The following is a 20,293-nucleotide window of genomic DNA, read 5'->3' on the forward strand; positions in this document are numbered from 1 at the left end:
AAAATGGAAACTGAGAACAAACTAAAACATAAAGGAATGCTTTTATACTGAGTTAATTGTAACTCAGGATTTTCTTAAGGTATTATTTAGTCTATTGATATCAGATTGTGCAAAACTTCTTTGGAAGCCTGTTGTCTTGTACTAATATAATTAGACTGCTCAGCAAGCTTAGATAGGCCCCTTGGGGCACAGCACTATAAAAGCATCCAGAGACAGAAGGAAACAAGAGGAGGCAATAGAGGTCCAAACTGGTAGGAGTCAATACAGAAATGCCTCAGTTGCCAGATGTCTTTTTGGACCTGTTCCTCTATGCAGCCTGTCTGGAAGGGCTATAAAATGAGTAACCAAGAAATGGAAGAGCAATTATGTTGAAACTTCTTTATCCTTTTTTTGTGTGCATTAGCTGTGGTCCCTTTTTACTAAAGTGAGAGCTAGCCTTTAAATAGTCTTGCTTCTTGCTTTATTTCTCAGTGGTTTGTACCAAGGAGATAAAATGTGTTGTGTACTGGTCCTCCTTTCTTTTTCCTCAGAGTTCAGATTTAGAGGCCATCTCTGTGGTTTTTTACTACAGCTATTGTCTCATCCACGTGGTGTTATGTTATATGTCACACCAATAATTGGTTTTCCAGAGCTGTTCTGTAAGTGCTGAGAAGTCTATTTCTTCCAGTATTTCCTTGCTCTCTCAAGACTTTGTGATAGGTAGTGGTAACTATATAGAATAGAGTGGTGAATATATAAAATATGTAGTTTCTGGTTAGTTCCAGTCGCCATGTCTGTGTTCTTCCTCTGAAAACTTCAGAGCGGCTTAACATGGAAGAAAGAAAAAGGAGGAAATAAGAAAGGATCTTCAGTTCTTGAGAGCACCTGAGTGCTCCATACTTTATTTCCTACTACAATGGGAAGGAGAACAGATTGAAAGTAGGAAGTAAGAAAAACGCCTGCCTGGAAGTAGGCAAAAATAATCTCACCTATAACCTTCTCATTTAATAAGGATAAAGCATGCTATAATATGTCTCCAAACTGAAATCTTAGTTTAGGACTGTACAGAGGGCAGTCCTTGTTGAGAACACTTACTGTTGCTATCAAGACAGAATGGAGACAAGCGTAATTTGTCTCCTCTTCATGATCTCAGTGAGCAATTCTAGTTTCTCTAAGCATATTTTGTGGGAAAAGGAAAAAAGGAAGAGGCAGATGTAGGAGGAACTGTTCTGTTGCTCTTCTTCCTAGGATGATTGTGCAGAAAGAGTCAGGCAATTGTCAGAGTTTTTGAAGTTACAACAAGGAACAAGGAAGCAAAGGGTCAGAACCACTTGAATATGTTGCTTTGAAGAGAGTCTAGATTAGGACTGTAATTCTTCTTTATGCAGTTCCAAGAATGTTGAGCGAAATGTGGGAAAGCTGAATAAGGCTGAAATCCTGACAGCGAAAAGGTTTAAAAGAGTGAATCAGCACGGGCTTGACTTAATGAGCTTCCTCAAAGTTGACACCATCTTGTTGTTAATTGAGGATTTTGCTGATCTTGGAGTGGGATTATTGTGCCCAGAGATCCAATAGAAGGTAGATATTTTGAGACTACATGAAAAGAATGAATTTCTGAATTTACCTTGCTGGCGAACAGTGCATGCTGTACAGTAATGTTCTGTATTAACGTCTGAAGTTTGTTACTATTTTCAAACCTTGGTGCAGTGCTAGCTGTAAAAATGATCTCTGACTAAATAGGTGTTAAGAGCATTTTCCCCCCATTGCTAATAACTAACAGGCCTGGTTCTGCTTTCTGAACTTGTTGAGAGCTTGAAGATGCGTTGCAAAATACATGTGGTGGTTCATGTTAGAAGAAGAAATCTTGAGACTAATTAAAATGCTTTCTTATATCTTTGCAGTAGTATCTTTAGTCTGATTCTGAAGATACTTAGAACAAGGAGGATTTGACTTAGCTTAGCCCCGTGAATTTTGACAGAACTATTCAGAATCCTAAAACTTTATGTGCGTGCAAATGACAAAACTGCGTTATATTGAAGTTGTTTCTTGTAATTAACTTTTTTAGAATTTTTTTTGGGGGGGATCACATTTTATTAAGGTAAAAATCTAGTGTTTAGATAGAAGTGAGTAAGCTGTGATACAACATAAGCAGCACTGAATATTCTGAAATACTTTTTTGAAGTTCTTAAATTTAATGCATGTTCTTTCATGTACAAATATATATTTAAAGCTGGAAAATATGCAGAAGATGATCTATGATTTGGAAGAACAACTGCATAATGAAATGCAATTGAAAGATGAAATGGAGCAGAAGTGCAGGTGAGACTTTGAACTTTAATTGTTTACATAATTTAAATACATCTAGCACTTCAGTTCTGTATTACTGCTTTAGGGATTACCAGAATAACACTAAGAATGGTACTGTAGTTCTCCAAGGGAGTTCCAGGCACAGGTTTAAGTCATTCTAAAATAATATTTAAATGGTTTTCTTGAATATAGTATGAAGAAAATGTTTTGTTTTCATTGGCACCCATGTAATGCATATTCTTTCTGAACACTTGAATGTTTGAGTTTACCTGGTATCTCTGAATTCAGATATTTTATTGGACGGAGGTATACAATGATCATGCTGATTTTTTTAAAAAACATAAAAACTGTATATACAGCATATATTGTATTATTAAAATTCACTGTCTGGTTTCTAAATACATGGTACTTTTTGGAAGACCACATTCCTTTTTTTTCCGGTGACTGATAGATAAGAACAACTATTTGCTTTCTAAAGTCTTGTTTCTACCACATTGAAGAAGTAGCTACATGAGAACTTGCCTATTTCTTGCAGCTACACTTATGAACAAACAGTTGGGATTCTTCTTTTCTGATAATCAGAAATTTTTACTCAGATTCATGCAAACTAAATTCCCCTTCAGTTAGCTTCTCCTTTTGAAGTCTTTTCCTGAAGGCCTAAATAAAGCCAGGAGGCAACACTAGGTATAGGATATAGGAAGAATTTAGGCTTGTGAATTAGGACCGTAGTATGTAGCTGTACAAGCTACTTATGTGGGAAGTGGTAGCCAAAATGGTCCGGTGGGAATTTAGACTGTGTGACACTGTTGCTTACTTAAAACACAACTTCACTGTTCACACGTTCTGATTGCTTTCCACAAGCAGGACGTACATTGCTTGAAAGATATTCAGTAACTGTCTTCCTGCAGTACTACTGAAGTTGTCAGAGCACAACAGTGTGTTTTCTGATATGTCATACTGTTTACTGCAGTTAGTAGATAGGATATATTGCTGTAACTGCTCCTTATTGTACCTGCCAGGTAACATTGTCTGGGTCCTTTTTGTTATCTCTTTGAAGAGGGATAGCTAGCTATAAAAATGCAATGGATGTGTCAATGTTATTGCCAGTTAACTGAAGTTTTACTACGTGCTTAACCTCACACTCTCTATAGTACTATGTTCTAATACATTGCTTCAACAGAGACACTTTCAAATATTATTATTCAAATATCTTTATTTATAGTAGGGAGCTGTCTACTGTTGAATTAATGACCCATTTTAGATATTTGGAAAGTTCACAACTAGAGGAAGTTTTAGCAGTTCACCAGGGTATTCTAATTTTAAGAATAACCTGTTGATTACATACGCTGTTTTTACATTTGGAGATTAAGGGAGAAAATGTGGCAGCTAAAGTTTTGCATATATAATCTGCAGCAAAGTTGATAAATACTTAATAATATATTTTACAAATTATTTCCAATGATTGATTGTTTTCTTCAATTTCGAATGTTTATTACAAAATAGCATTAGCCAAAATATAAATGTTCACTTTAGTAATGGTCCCGAATTATTTCGCTAGAAAAACACTATGTATAATGTATCCTTCTCAAATGTTACTTAAATGATTTTGTTTTATTTTTAGATCTTCAAACATAAAGCTAGACAAGATAATGAAAGAACTGGATGAAGAGGTAATTTTTTTCCTCACTGAAGCCTTCTTAGTTGGGTAAAGAATGTGGATATTACTTTCACAATTTAAGATATTTCTTCTGTGACTAAAAAAATTGTTCTGAGTTTAAATTTGAGACCAAACCATGACATTTCAATATGTAGCATTGGGAGATACATTTTCATCTGTGCACATTTTCAAAAACTTTTTCTTTTTGCAAGTCATGCTGAATTCTGTTTCCTCTGCTAAATGTTTTGCTTAGTCTTGCTCATCACAATTTCTCTGGAGTTTATCAAAATCAGTTACTCTAAAAATTAATGTACAGATGTTTTTCTATTGAGTCCTTATGTTGTCTCTTAATAATAATTTTAATAGTTACTTACATACAATCACGTTAATGATAACTTTTCTGGTAATTTCATAAATTTGTCATGTAGAAGTTAAAAAAGCCATCTTTTCTGAAAACCTTTTCAAGGAAGCCAGAAACTCATTCATTGGAAACGATGCATCAGTTTCCTTGATTAATTAGTTGCAGAGATACTCGTTTAGAGATCATTCCTTAAAATGTAAATAGAAAATACCAATGCTTTTAATTTTAGGGAAATCAAAGAAAGAACTTGGAATCAACAGTGTCTCAGATTGAGAAGGAAAAGATGGTATTGCAACATAAGATAAATGACTACCAAAGAAAAATTGAACAAGAGAATGAAAAAAGACGGAATGTGGAGAATGAAGGTATGCCATGTTGTCCAAACATTGACACTGATGAGGTGTATGATGTGTTTTGGGGAATAATTTACTACCTTGGCATCTTAAGTGCTACACAACTTCAAAGGGATCTTTTCAAATAGTGGACACAAATTTTGAGTTTATTTTTATTTGAACACAATATTTTTGTCTTATTTTCAAATTCTATTCTCTACAGTGTGCGTTGGTGTTCTGCAAGCATAGAATTTGACCTAAAAATGTATATAAGAAGCAAAAAGTCAACAAAAGACCTATTATATGCCAAGAATTTATTTGAGCATGTTTGCGTAAAAAAAACCCCCACAAACAAAACCTAAGGATTTTTTTAATCTGATGTATTAACAGTGTAATTTCTCTTTAGTGTCCACGCTAAAAGATCAGATGGAAGACTTGAAAAAAATCAGCCAGCATTCACAAATTACAAATGAGAAGATAACACAATTACAAAAACAAGTATGTTGCTTCTGTTCATTGTCTTCATTATTTCTCAGATTTGAGAAGCAGTATTGAGCATTCAGGTATAACAAAACTGGTCACAATAATTTTTATATTTGAGAATCTTGTCTGTTTTATTTTAACAGCTAGAAGAAGCAAATGATTTGCTGAGGACAGAATCAGATACAGCAGCAAGACTGAGAAAGGGTAACACAGAAATGAGCAAGTCATTAAGTCAGGTAGAATCACTGAATAGAGAACTGCAGGAAAGGTGCAGAGTTCTAGAAAGCACAAAACTGCAGGTGGAGAAAGATTATTACCAACTGCAAGCAGCTTTGGAGTCGGAACGAAGGGACAGAAGTCATGGATCTGAAATGATTGGAGAACTACAGGGTAATTTTTCTGTATTTATGCTTTACCGAAAGTTGTGATAACCCTACTTTATTAAATAAAGTACAGTTACATAAAGGGAGGAAAGCCAACCTGCAAACCAAGTGTGACTTAATAGAACAATTTCTGAAGACTGAATCTTGCTTCCTGATCATGTCTGAGCTGCTCTTGGGAGGGAGAGTATCAAAATCAGAGAGTGGGAAACGCTGATTGTAAGTCTGTGGGGCTGCCCTGACTAAAAGTCAGTCCAGTGATACAAAAATATGAAAAGCTGATACAGTGCTAGAGAAGACACAACACTCTGTCTTACTGCCTTGGTGCAGTAACCAAGTTGACGTACCCTGCACTTTCTCTTTCATTTGTGGAGAAAGCTATTTTGTTGTTAAATTGCATTTGTTTTCTTTTATGATGCTTCTACATTACTTCTTAAGCAAGATGAAGAGCATAGTAAGGGATGCAGATGTGGAATCCCTTTTTTTCAGGATGCTTGGAACTTTTTACCATTTTTGCTTCTGGTTCTTCATACTAGAAACTATTCAGATACATTAGTTCATAAGTGTGCCTATGCTAATGGATCCTGCCTTTTAACTTGTCATTTTAAAACATCTGTCTGCAGTATTGAAAATAATTTTCCATGAGGCACAATCTTTTGTTGAGGACTTTTGGGTCGTTTTAGTTTTGGTTTTTTAAGGTAAACTTTGCTGGCACAAAGAAAGAACTATCAAGAATCAAGTTGCCTGTTTACTGTGCTTCAAATATAGTAAATCAATTTCAGTTGAATGATTGTAAAGTTCCTCTGTAATGTCTGAATGTAGTTTAATCCAGTCTGTGTTAATTGCAAGCAGGAGGTACAAATGGCATGAAGACTATTCTGTGCACTTCAAAATGTGTTTTTGACCACATGCAACTCAGCAGTGTGCAGGAAAAGGATCCTTGTCTGAAGGGTGTGGGGTTAAGTAGCTTTGCTGGTATATACCCAAATAGCTTTATGTAATTCAGATACTTATACAGCTGTTTTTAAAAGCACATTTAAAATGAATGAGAAAACCATAAGATTTAGGAAGACTTTATCTCCTTCCATCTCATAGTTTCTTACATATTGCCAGGATGTCTCTTTATACTTCAAAATGAAGTGAAGCAGACTGTACTGTAGACAGATGTATTTGAATTGATAGGTATATTTTTGTATACTGTATTTAAGATTAAGTGTAATATAGAGTAATCCAAAATATCTTTTTACAAATTTATTTTAAAGGAGCTAATGCAAATTCTTCAGTCTAGAAATATATACTACTACTTCGGTTTATATATACACATACACACTAATACTTTGGCATGTGCACATATACGTACACACACACACACACACACTACTGCTACTACTACTACTAAGGCTTTGGGGAGACCTTATTGTGGCCTTTCAGTACTAAAAGGGGGCTTATAAGAAAGACAGAGGGAGACTTTTTACCAGGGCCTGTAGTGACAGGACAAGGGGCAATGGTTTTAAACTGAAAGAGAGTAGATTTACATTAGATACAAGGAAGACATTTTTTACAATGAGGTTGGTGAGACCCTGGAACAGGTTGCCCAGAGAAGTTGTGGTTGCCCCATCCCTGGAAGTGTTGAAAGTCAGGTTTGGGGCTTTGAACAACCTGATCTAGTGAAAGGTGTCCCTGCCCATGGCAGGGGGGTTGGACTAGATTGTCTTTAAAGGTCCCTTCCAACCCAAACCATTCTGTGATTCTACTTAGTGTTTAGTATAAAGTTCCGATGCCACACAGAGTCTTGTGGTAGATGCTGTGGGGGATGGGGAATAGTTCCTCTATCTACAGCAGAGCACTTGAGTCACAGGTGAATACATATTATATTAGTACCTGTAGATCCATTTGAGACTGACTTTCTGTGTAATGTGCCTTATCTACATATTAGTGGAGTTAACATCCAAAAAGGTGCTTGTTGCATAGCACAGCAGAACTTTTATTGATGGAAGAAATTTTGCGTATTAGATATTGGAAGTGATGGAAGGCAGGTACCAAGTTTTGCATGTGATTGTTTTTTGTGAATTGTTACTAATGGCATGCATAAAGAGTGGCTAAAAAGATCAGTTTCCTTTACAATGTACAGCCTTTGCATGTCTGAAAAATTTGAAGGTGTAAATATTTTAGGGGCCCAGAAATCAATAAAGATTGAAAAGCCTATTGATCTAAGTTGAGTAACTAATATTGAATGATATTTAATTTCTTATGGCAGTTCGGATTACAACTTTACAAGAAGAAGTAAAAAACGTTAAAAACAATCTCGAAAGAGTGGAAGCAGAAAGAAAACAAGCACAGGATATGCTTAATCATTCAGAAAAGGTACGGTAAAATGATGTTGAGGCCAATGTTCTTTGTCAGCTTTTGACTATATTTTCAAATAGTATTTATTGATGTTGCTAAGTCCTGTGTTCTTGCTCTAAATCAGTCTTGTGTTAAAATGGTTAACTAAATAGTGCTAGTTTACAATCTCATCAGGATAGTAAGTCTCAAGTCCTCAGGTAGTTCTTACTTGTAGCTTTGGGTGTAAAATTCATGTTTGTCATTCACTATCACTGATTCAAGGATCCAGCCCTTTTGCCAGTAGCAAGTAATTTTTGTTCTGCCTGCCTAACTGTCACTGCAGAGACTTGCCTCCTGAAAATCTATGAATTGTACTTTTTAAAAACCTGAAATTTAAATTTCTGCTTTTACTGGATTTTAATTTGAATGGATCAGTGCCAGACCTTTTGATCAACTTTGGAGCTGAACCGTTTCAATTTTTTTCCTGCCTTCCTAAAAATGGTAGCAGCATGTTCCCCTAACATCTCTGATCCCCACTCCAAGATGGAGAAACAAGTAAAGAAGAGTAAAAGGAAATCCTGCACCCTTTTTCCAGACAGGCTACATAGTTAGCTCTATGTTTTGAGATCAGGTAAAGACTTGCTGTGCTGTGTGGTCTATCCAAATAAACCAGAGAGATATGACTACCTATGAGGGAAGGTGCAAGCCGTTACCATTCTCATTTGGTGTTATGTGAAGCAGCAATCCAAAGGCAAGTCCCTGTCTCTCAAAGCTCACCTCCAGTGCTTGTTTCATGAGTTACTGTTAATGGCTGGCAATCCCAACTATGAAATAACAGAATTGCATCCAGGTAATAATGATTCACATTCCTCTGTGCTCTAGTGTTGTCGGTGGATTAGTTGTATGTTTCCAATTTAGGTGACTGCTAATTATTCAAGCTGAGAAGTTTCCATTATCTTATGACTTTATAGACTACTGAAAAAAGTTAATGAAGTTTTCTCCAGAGCACTGAGTACAGTTTTTGTCTGTTACCATTCTTTATTAAGCATGGAAAATAACATTGATAATTTCTTCATAACAAAAAGTTACCACTAAAAAAGGGAAGAAAGGAAATGTGATTCCCTCAGATATTATAGAAATATTATAGAAATCTGGTAACCTTTTTTCTTATCTTTAGGAAAAGAATAATTTAGAGATAGATTTGAACTACAAACTCAAATCATTACAAGACCGGTTAGAACAGGAAGTAAATGAACACAAAGTGACTAAAGCTCGGTTAACTGACAAACATCAGTCAATAGAGGAGGCAAGATCAGTTGCAATGTGTGGTAAGTGTTTCTTGCAAGTTTCAGGTAAATACATAATAAAAAGTATTTTGATGATGATATCTTAAAAGACATCGTCTTATAAGGTAGTACTCTCATGCAAGTGTTTAATCCCTTGTGTAAAGAAAATGCATATCAAAATCATAAAACATGAAAACTAAACATTTTAAATTATTTTCTCTAACGTGATACTTGTACCATAAAAATTGTATTGTTTCTTAATGTTTTGAATATCTTACTGCGTTTGCAATTCAAAGCATTCCTTGGCTTATAAGATGCTATTGAATCTTGAAATTCTGGCTAATGCTAAATGGAATTGAAAGAATGCATTATCAAGACAGATGTCTTGGAGCATTCATTCCTGTGTAACTGCATTAAAAATATCAGCATTGCATTAGGCTTGTCTGAAGTCGTGAAGTTTCTTTTATAGATACATATCCATGAATCAAAGATGTGTCTTGGTATCTTAATTGAATATATCAGGTTTTCTTTGTGAAGGTCATCAGTACCTAAACGTGTAGTTTGTAACTTTTCAGAAAGCTAACACGAATGGTAGCATTTCTTTTCTTTCACTCTACTATCCATTCATGGAAATGAAACTTTGCCTTTATTGCATAACGATTACTTCAAGAATCTGCATTTTTTATTTCTTTCACTATTTATCTTTCAGTTGTCATGATAATATTCCAGTGCTTTGAATGCAAATTGGAATTATATTTTTTTTTTAGTGTTTCTTGTAATAATGCCAGGAAGTTTTTACTCAGTAATCAGTCCATCTAACAGCAGAAGAGCTTAAATAGCTAAACAAAAGAGTCTGAGAAATATTAGGATATTTAAGACTGTGTTTACAAAAGCATTCTTGCATATTGTTGTTTTTCTTTCCTTAATCTTGTTTAGAAATGGAAAAAAAAGTAAAGGAAGAGAGGGCAGCAAGAGAAAAGGCCGAAAATCAAATAGTTCAAGCTGAAAAACAGTGTTCCATGCTGGACTTTGACCTGAAGCAATCTCAGCAGAAACTGGAACACCTTCTTGAGCAAAAGGAGAGACTGGAAGATGAAGTAAGTAAAATGTTCATCACTAACAATTTTCTATATAAAAAAGAAATCATACTTGCACCGAGAAATAGAAAATTAAATTCACTTACACTGAACTCCTTGTATAATACACCTCTCAGTAGAACTGAAGACAGTTGTTGGCCTAAATAGTGTTAGGTAATTTCCACTTGTTTCTTAGCTCTTGGATGCCTTACATATTTGAGCCCGCAATTTAATGTAATGCAATTTTTGTGTTTCCTTTTCTTTTTTTAAAGGAAAAACTTGCTTGTGAATTTGACTATGTGGTCTGATTGGTTTGTATGGTTTGCAGTTCTGAGTTTGCATTCTCCAGAAAAGCATTTGTTCAAGGAAAAGCAATTAGAATATTGAGTGTGAAAACTAGGTACTAAGAATAATAGTTTCATCCTTACTTTTTCTTTACAGGAGACTGGGAATGAAGGTTATAACACCTTTCTTAGGGGTCATGACTTGTGTAAATTAGTTTTTATATAGCTGGTAGGCTGCAGTTTTTTCTAGGGTGAGAAGTTTTTAAGATCTGAAATCCACAGAGAGGTTTGCAGGACCTTTCAGCAGACAATTTGGGTTTCTTCCATTGTTGCCTTTAAGATAAGATAAAACACATTTGGGACTTTGAAATAAGCTAAGTATGGGGAAGCTTTATCATCATGCAGTGTCACATCAGTATGTTCTATAAGGGCAGCAGCTTTCTATAAGATTATTGCACTGAAGTATTTGGAGATTTAGGAATACTTTTACGTATTGTACAATATGTAGCATCTAGGCAATGGTGGTTGACGTAAAATAATCCATATATGAAACCCTTTCAACCATATGCAATTGGTTATTCAGCAAACACTCCTAAATTGAAATATTTCTCACTTAGGTAAAGAATCTAACACTTCAGCTGGAACAAGAGACAAATAAGCGAATAATGGCACAGAATGAATTAAAGGCACAAGCTTTTGAAGCAGATAACTTGAAGGGTTCCGAGAAGCAGCTGAAACAGGAAATCAATACGTTATTGGAAGCAAAGAGATTACTGGAATTTGAGTTGGCTCAACTTGCTAAGTAAGTAAAAATCTGAAGTAAAATGGAAGAAGTTGCTTAATTATACATGTACTGTTTTGCCTGTTCCTATTAGTGAAAAAAGTTCTCTGGTGCATAGGCATTTTTTCCTAAACTAAAAGAATGTTTTTAGCTGCATGTTATGATTTCTGTATGTAGCCTTCAGTGTTGGAATATTTTTGTTATGAGCTATGATGCAGAACAATTCTTGGCTCACCATTCTATGTCAAGGCATATATATGCGCCAGTTTTATTTGAGTGACTTCTTTATGGATTGACTGTGATATTACTTATTAAATCATATGGGACTTTTAGTTTTACTACATGGGAGTCAATAGCTTTTTTTCCCCTTTAACTACCTGATTCTTTTTCTGAACATTTCTTAAGCTGACTGAAGACATTTTTCATTAATTAGGCTTCTATATATCTTCTTTCAGCTGACTTAACATTTCTCCATTTAAAGTACTTCTTGTCATCTAAATTATGCACTGAAACGATCATCAGGGTAGAATAAGGAATGTAATTAAATCAGAATTCTAGGATACAGCAAACTGTTGGTCTCTGTGAAATAGTATGTGTGCAAATGTAAGATCTTCATAGGATGCTGTTCTGGCTAGAAATTGTCTTTGTCATTTGTTAGTAGCTGACTTTTTACATGTTTTCCTTTTTTATTCCTTCAAAGACAGTACAGAGGAAATGAAGGTCAAATGCGTGAGCTTCAGGATCAGCTTGAAGCTGAGCAGTATTTTTCGGTAAGACTTGCAAAGAATTGTGAGTGCTATATTTTGACATGAAATCATTGAACAGTGAATAGTTTGACATACTAAAATTTTTAAAATGTAAATAACAACATGGCATAAATCAGCAATTCACAAAATCCTACTTGAAATACAAACAATGAACGAAAAATTAGAGAACATTAGATAGTCTATCTAATATGTTGCTTTGTAGTTGTCAAATCTTATATATTACGTTGAGTAACTCTTACCTGAATTATTCATCAGAGTAGTTCCTATCTTAAGGTTGGAAAAGAGATATTTTTCTGACATAACTGCAAACTTTGTAGAGAGTTCAAAATCTCCATACTTACTGGAACATATTCCATGCTATTGATCTATCATAAGTATATTTGAGAACCATAGATCCAGTAGTGTTCTGCACATATTCCTCACCCTTCTAAAAAGATACCTTCTGTGCATCTGAGTCCCTGAAGAGCCTTATTTGGTACTCCAGATACCCAAAATGTGTATTTCATAGATTTAGTTTGATCTGTTTCATTTCTGTGAAAAGAAACAATAGCATGAGATGCTCTATAACACCTAAACTTCAAATACATTTGTGAACATGGACAGTTTCATTTCACTTTGGGAAGTACTTTTTAAATTCGGTTCTTCCTTGGAGGGGCAATAAAAATTTTTGTGTTTACTAAACTGCATATGATTGTAATTTCATTATATGTTACAGATTTTTGTGTATTTCTCCATAACATACGGCTAATAAGAAGATCCAGAGTATTGTGTTTCATTCTCAGTCTTCTCTTTTTTCACTAACATGTAGTTTAAATAAGACATTCATAATTCAGTCTGAATATTTAGCAAAAGTACGTTACTGTAGAAGATCAAATTTTAACTTTCAGAATTACTCGTGGTGTTAATAACAATATAGTAATTAAGAACAGAATTCATTCACGTAAATCAGACCTCTGTTGAATCCGTTATTAAGACAAAGTCAGTCTGTACACAAAAAACTTACAGTCTAAGAGAAAAGATACATGGATACAAAGAGAATACAACAGGTGGAAGCATAGGACAGTATTAGGCTTGTTTGACTAACATTTTGAGACAGTGATGCTACAAGAGGATGCAGTTTTGTCGTGTTGTCTCAGAGAGATCTGCTCACCTATGTCCTAGTGCCTCCTTCCCTTTTGTCAGCAGGTGTGTTTGTACAACAATGTAGGAAACCAGACTAGAAAACTGAAAACTAACTTGGTCACTTTAGTTCCCTACACAAGCGAAACTGGAAAGGAGCATCTCGGACAGGCAGGAAGGAGGAAATTCCATTAAAGAGTGCTGGCATGTGTTGTGGTTTGACAAATTCAAACCAACCAGTACCAAAACAATGAAGAATTTCACTATGGAATTTGAATAATGATTCTTTTTTTGTGCTTTCTTTTACAGACACTTTACAAAACTCAGGTTAAGGAACTGAAAGAGGAAATTGATGAAAAGAATAAAGAAACTCAAAGAAAAATGCAGGAATTGCAAAATGAAAAGTATGCCTATTGTGTTTCTCAAATAGACATAAGTTTTTCCATATAGTATGGTCTCACTCATGAAGATTTTGAATCAGATTTAAAATGTTTAGTTCCTTCAGAAAAAGGCAGGTCTCAGAAGTGTTCCATAACACCTTGTAAGATGGCAAATACATAGGATGTTACCTATGCTGACTCACAAAGCCAAATATGGTTATTCATATTTGCTCTGGACTCTATTTGTAATGTCTGGAAGAAGAATGATGACTTCTGAGAATTTAGGAAGATGCAAAATTTTGAAAAAACATTTCAATTTGTGGTAATCATCTTGCTTGTGTAGCAACTTTTTTTATTTGATTATATTATCCTGATAATTACTTGGTATATTTCTATAGCCAATAAAATAATTTGAGAAAAAGTTAATGAAAATACTTTGAATTCTGAGTTTAGTATACTTCTGATTACAGCAAAACCAGTTAATCCAACAACCATTAATTGCGATGTACTATTTTCTAAGTTAGCAAATAAGGAAAGAAGTTTTTAAAGCTTGTTTTTCCAATTTATTCATTTATTTAATATATATTTATTCTGAAGAAGGAGACTGTAGCCTTATGCATGAAGCAGAGTTTCTCTCTTCTAAAGTCTGGGTCTCTTGTTCTACTTGAGCATCAGCATTGCAAAACAATCTAAAGGGTGGAGGTTATGTACAGCGTTCATGATGCGTTTCAATGGACTAAGAAAGAGAGAAGGAAAAGATGTTGTGCTAATAAATACGATGTAGGAGGAAAACACCTGTCTATGCAAAGTTGTTCAGGAGTAGTATGCAACTTAAAAAGAAAAAAAGGAGGGGGGAAGGTAGGAGAGACTTCCTTTATTCCTCTTGTGGTTTTTTTTCTTCTTCTCTTTTCTTACTTATTTTTATAGATTCCTTCTATTCCCTCACTGTTCTCCACAATTTTATGTTCATCATAAACGTTTTTCACCTGGATACAACTATGGGAATTGTGACAAACTCTGAGTATACTTCAACAGTTACCTTTTTACAGTAGAGCCCCGTATCTACTACAGATATATCAAATCAGTGGACTCCATAGCAATATGTATTTCATTGCATAAATCTCTTTTTATTTTGCAGTGCAAGAAGGGCATCTGTCGTGAGCCCATACTGCAGTAATGTATTGCCACTTCTATCTCAGCATGCTGTGGGCTGTGTCACATGCTGCTGGATACATCTTACTCGTGGGTGCTCGACTGGCCACCGTGCTTTATGTGGGTTTCTTTGTGGGCAAATATATAGGAGCTCTGCCTGTACTCCAAGCAAGAGCAAAAAAGTTTGGCTTGTATGCTGAACTGATTAGAAGTGGTGTATACATTAATGAGATACTGCACCTAAGTTAATGCCCCCTGCCTCTCAAGCTGTAGATAGAATTTGCAAGCCTTTCTGCAAAAGGTTGCATAGACATAGAACCACTACATGTTTTCAGAAACTTCATGCAATTTTCCTTATTGTTCAAACAGTCTGGAGCACACATCTTCATGAGCAGTAAGCTTGTGTGAAAAGGTAGCTAATACTGAAAGGGTTAAGTATCTTTTGATGGACCACACTGTACATGCAATTTAATTTTATTTTTTATTCCTCAAAGGCAGGAGAATTTGACACCTGGTTTCATAAGGGTTGATGTTTCATGGATGATTGAAATTTTAATTGAATTATAGTAAGCTTGCTGCTGTAGCTTGTGTGGACCATCAAAAGATACAAGAGTGTGGTCTTGTAAATCTTGTTTTTCTTAAGAAACTAAGATAATGACAGTTAGCTGAGTGGTATCATTTGGGTTTGTTAGTCTTCCTGAAAATTTGGAATGTTTTGCATAGGAGAACAAAATCTTAATGTCCTTTTTACAGAGAAACGCTCACTACCCAGCTGGATTTAGCTGAAACCAAAGCTGAGTCAGAACGGTTGGCACGAGCACTCCTTGAAGAACAGTATTTTGAACTGAGTCAGGAAAGCAAAAAAGCAGCATCAAGACACAGGCAAGAAATGACTGATAAGGACAGCATTATAAGAAGGGTAAATTATTCCACTGTAATTAATACCTATATATACCTTCCAGCTGGAAACAGAAATTTGTGGTTTTATTTTAATTTATAAAGTCTTGTTGTGATCATAAGTGATAACTATTTAAGTATCTAAGTTTTGGACTCAGTTGGAACCTTAAACATTTAAATCCCATCATGTGAACTCCCAAAGAAATGTAGACTTGATGAATCTGAGGTGAAGCCAGAATGAAAATCAAATGAATGTCTGTAATTCAGTTATTAAACCTTTTGTAATTACTTCTTGTCATTGCCCAATGTATTATTTAAATCTTGTAAATTTGTGGAGCTGTGTATTAGAGACTCTTATTGGAAAATAACTTAGTCTTTTAAAAAAAATACTTGAAAGTCTTGAGTTTCTTCCTACTGGTGAACTATTAAAAACAGAACCCAAACCCCAAACTGTAATTTTTGAAGATACTTTATTAGTATCAGGTTGATAAATGTCTTAACTGAGGAGTTTAAAATAGCAAGCCATATATAGCATAGTTATTTTATTATTATTGTTTTTTCCCATTTAGCATCAGCTATGCAGATTTTCTTAAGACTCCTGAGGGTGTAAAACTTCAGTAAAACTCTAGGTGTAACTGAACTTGGATCAATTGCTGAAAGCTTTCTGTTAGCACTACCATGGCTATTAGATCTCTGTGTAAAGATAGCGGAAGTAGTGTTTGTTACACGTGTTTTCTTTTATAACCTTGAAATCTCCAGAATGCCACCATTTCTTAAGAAGCATTTAGGAGACTGTCTCTCTATGGCATCAAAAGAACACCTTCTTGCCAATATGTGTGTTGGTTTCAAATAGTCTGATAATTTTGTCAGACAGCTCGATACACAATCATTTCTATAGGCTTCAAACAAAAACTTTTTTCAGGAATGCAATTATGTCTGGTTTTTAATATGTATTTGTTAAGTGGTTAGCAAAGCAATCCTGACTGTGGCAGCTAACATATTCAAAGTGTAATGGTTTTCCTTTCTTTTTTTTTTTTTTGCAAACCTATGTGCGTATTTACCTATGTATGCTTCGACTTAGACCAAATTTAGTTTCATTTTTATGCTGATTTATACCTGTTTTTCATGATATATGACAATTATTTAGCAGCAGATGCCATGAATGTACTCTAGCCTTGAATACTGGAGTTGTGTCACCTATCAGCTGCTTTTCTGTCCGGATTCAGGTGATCAGGCCTCTAGGTACTACTTCTTCCAAAGTACCACAAATTAATTGAAAATTGCCACATTGAATAACTGACAATCTAATTTTGCTTGAGTTTCTAATTATATACTACAGTGTTGTCAGTTCTGCAAAGATCATTTAAAAAAAAAAAGAATTATTTCTGGGATAGGTGTATTTTGAGCCTTCTAGTAAATCAAGACAGCTTAGAAGAAAAGTACTATTTTTTAAAAATTCAGGTTTGAAAGGTAAGCAGATTTTTTTGTATATAATCTGAAGAAGGTGTTCCAAGTAATTGGCTGTTATAGATTTAAGGGTATTTAAAATAATAGTATTATAAATATTTTTAGCATTTATAGCAAGTTCTTTATTTTAAAATATGTTTGTTTTCATTTAGCTGGAAGAAACTAATAACACGTTAACCAAAGATGTTGATTTAATAACAAAGGAAAATTCAGAGATCAGTGAAAAAATTAAGAAACAGGAGGAAGGTATGTCATGTTTGGAGTTTTAATTCATCTGTTATGAAGCACAATTGAATTTGAAGCATATGTGGCAAAATGGAAATGGGAGAAGACATTGCTCTTTATCTTCCCTATTATTTTGGGCTTGATGAAAAATAATTTAAGTCATTGTTTTCATCTTGAAAAGATAACTTCCATGTAAATTGCACTCATTTTTAAAAAGGGTATAAAGGAGGACCCTGGGAACTACCAACCTGTCAGCCTCACAGGGAAGGCTGGGAAGATCATGGAACAGATCCTCCTAGAAGCTATGCTAAGGCACATGGAGGACAGGGAGGTGATTTGAGACAGCCAGCATGGCTTCACCAAGGGCAAGTCTTGCCTGACCAACCTAGTGGCTTTCTATGATGGAGTGACTACATCAGTGGACAAGGGAAGAGCTATGGGTGTCGTCTATCTGGACTTCTGTGTAAGGCCTTTGACATGGTCCCCCACAACATCCTCTCTCTAAATTGGAGAGCTATGGATTTGATGGGTGGACTGTTCGGTGGATGAGGAATTGGTTGGATGGTCGCATCCAGAGGGTAGTGGTCAATGGCTCAATCTCCAGATGGAGATCGGTGACAAGTGGTGTCCCTCAGAGGTCCATATTGGGACCAGTACTGTTCAGTATCTTCATGAATGACATAGGCAGTGGGATCGAGTGCACCCTCAGCAAGTTTGCGGACAACACCAAGCTGAGTGGTGTGGTTGACACGTCTGAGGGACGGGATGCCATCCAGAGGGACCTGGACAAGCTCAAGAAATGGGCCCATGTGAACCTCATGAGGTTCAACAAGGCCAAGTGCAGGGTCCTGCACCTGCGTCGGGGCAACCCCCAGTATGAATACAGGCTGGGGGATGAAGGGATTGAGAGCAGCCCTGCTGAGAAGGATGGTGGATGAAAAGCTGGACGTGAACCAGCAATGTGAGCTTGCAGCCAGAAAGCCAACCGTATCCTGGGCGGCATCAAAAGAAGCGTGGCCAGCAGGTCGAGGGAGGTGATTCTGCCCCTCTGCTCCGCTCTAGTGAGACCCCACCTGGCGTACTGCGTCCAGCTCTGGAGTCCTCAGCACAGGACAGACATGGACCTGTTGGAGCGGGTCCAGAGGAGGGCCACAAAAATGATCAGAGGGATGGAACACCTCTCCTATGAAGAAAGGCTGAGAGAGTTGGGGTTGTTCAGCCTGGAGGAGAGAAGGCTCCGGGGAGACCTTATTGCAGCCTTTCAGTACTTAAAGGGGGCTTATAAGAAAGATGGGGACAAACTTTTTAGCAGGGCCTGTTGCAATAGGACAAGGGGTAATGGTTTTAAACTAAAAGAGAGTAGATTCAGACTAGATGTAAGGAAGAAATTTTTTATGGTGAGGGTGGTGAAACACTGGAACAGGTTGCCCAGAGAGGTGGTAGATGCCCCATCCCTGGAAACATTCAAGGTCAGGCTGGATGGGGCTCTGAGCAACCTGATCTAGTTGAAGATGTCCCTGCTCATTGCAGGGGCGTTGGACTAGATGACCTTTGAAGGTCCCTTCCAACCCAAACTATTCTATGATTCTAAATTGCCACTCTTTCTACTGTATTGTTTCCATTTCCATGCACTGCCTTTATTGTTGAAAACAATTAAAACCTCAGCTGTAGCAGATAGGAAAAAGTGAGTTTCTGCTCACTTTTTAAAACAAGTTCGCATTAAGTTCCTGCAGGCATAGTTAGGAATGCCTGTCCAGTACAGCTCATACATATATTGTCTGTCTAACCCCCGTCTGCCAGCCATGCCCTTGTGTGCATGAAGGTTATAAAGGAAAAGTATTTTACTCATTTCATATTGCACACAATGTATTTGTTAAAGGTTTTGTTTCTATCTCCAGTATTTACAGTAAAGCAGTATCAGTAGTTCAACTTCCTTAAGATCTCACCTAGATTCAGAATCTAAGTTGTGATCTCACGCATATCAGTGGATTGGCATTCTATTTACATGCATTCTGACTATATGGGAAGTTACTTTATTATTCAGTTTACTCCCATGGTTTTGCATTTGAGCAAGCATTATAAAATCGGAATGCATGCTTTAATATCTGTTGACTATGAGAGTAAAGGCCTTATCGGTTGTGTTGCCAGCGTTGTTGCAAACACTATGTAGGCAGGAAGGCATACTGAAATATTTTCCCTTAGTTCTGCATTTCCATAATAGCAGGGATTGGGTGAGCAAGCAGTTTTCAGTATTTTGTAGTTTATGGAGTTTGTTACTTTTAAGTACTTGAAAATTCTTCATTAATTGTTTGTAGTTTTCATGGAGAAATCCTTATCAGTGAAGTGCATACTTCTAGAAACTCGGAACAAATCAGCAGAGTGGAGGTGTGATAGAAAGATCAGTAGAATTGAGTAACTGGTGTGTGAGAGAGGGTTGTGGGGGGAACGTAACAGAGTAATTCCTTGTTTAAAGAAAGCCTTTTTCCCCATGTTCTCTTTATGGCTGATTTGAGAATCTGTACTGAAGGTGAGTCCAGTCATATCAGTCTTACTCTGTGTGGGTACTGACTTAAAAATTTTTGGTACTGCAGAAACACATTTGGTAGTGCAAACACAAAGGAAGTGGGGCAACAAACTTAGTCATCACCAGGAAACAAAAATACATATGTTGACTTCAGTATTTCATCTTGGTGCCTTTCTGATATATCCTTCTGGTAATTTTATATCATTATAGTAGCATTAAACTGGTAACCTTTATCATTGCAAACTGTATTTTGTGCATTAAGTGACACAACAGGAAAGTGGAGAAAAAAAAATGATGCAATTGTAGAAGTGATTAAGCTTAGAAATATTTACCTTGTCCTAAAATACCTCAAAGTTGAATATTATTTTAACAGAATACAAAATCAAAAAAGAGGAGGAAATCAATAATATTAGAATGCATTATGAGAAGAGCATTAACACTGAAAGAACTCTGAAGACACAGGTATAACTTTTTATGCAATTTAATAACAATAATGACTTTGCCTATCAGA

At 35.8% G+C, this 20,293-nt stretch overlaps 1 protein-coding gene across 2 annotated transcripts in view; it reads left to right on the forward strand.

The window, feature by feature from the left end:
- Positions 1-20,293, forward strand: part of ROCK1 (Rho associated coiled-coil containing protein kinase 1) — a 94,066-nt gene that overhangs the window by 50,463 nt on the left and 23,310 nt on the right. For both annotated transcript variants that reach the window (XM_050892873.1, XM_050892875.1), the window contains exons 12-25: positions 2,210-2,298; positions 3,908-3,956; positions 4,534-4,669; positions 5,043-5,134; positions 5,263-5,509; positions 7,757-7,863; positions 9,002-9,152; positions 10,047-10,207; positions 11,088-11,272; positions 11,952-12,021; positions 13,447-13,541; positions 15,423-15,588; positions 17,186-17,279; positions 20,156-20,244. In XM_050892873.1, the coding sequence (XP_050748830.1) occupies positions 2,210-2,298; positions 3,908-3,956; positions 4,534-4,669; positions 5,043-5,134; positions 5,263-5,509; positions 7,757-7,863; positions 9,002-9,152; positions 10,047-10,207; positions 11,088-11,272; positions 11,952-12,021; positions 13,447-13,541; positions 15,423-15,588; positions 17,186-17,279; positions 20,156-20,244 (1,731 nt within the window). The remainder of the gene's footprint in view (positions 1-2,209; positions 2,299-3,907; positions 3,957-4,533; positions 4,670-5,042; positions 5,135-5,262; positions 5,510-7,756; positions 7,864-9,001; positions 9,153-10,046; positions 10,208-11,087; positions 11,273-11,951; positions 12,022-13,446; positions 13,542-15,422; positions 15,589-17,185; positions 17,280-20,155; positions 20,245-20,293) is intronic.

The sequence above is a fragment of the Gymnogyps californianus genome, chromosome 2, assembly GCF_018139145.2.
Source record: "Gymnogyps californianus isolate 813 chromosome 2, ASM1813914v2, whole genome shotgun sequence".
NCBI lineage: Eukaryota > Metazoa > Chordata > Aves > Accipitriformes > Cathartidae > Gymnogyps > Gymnogyps californianus.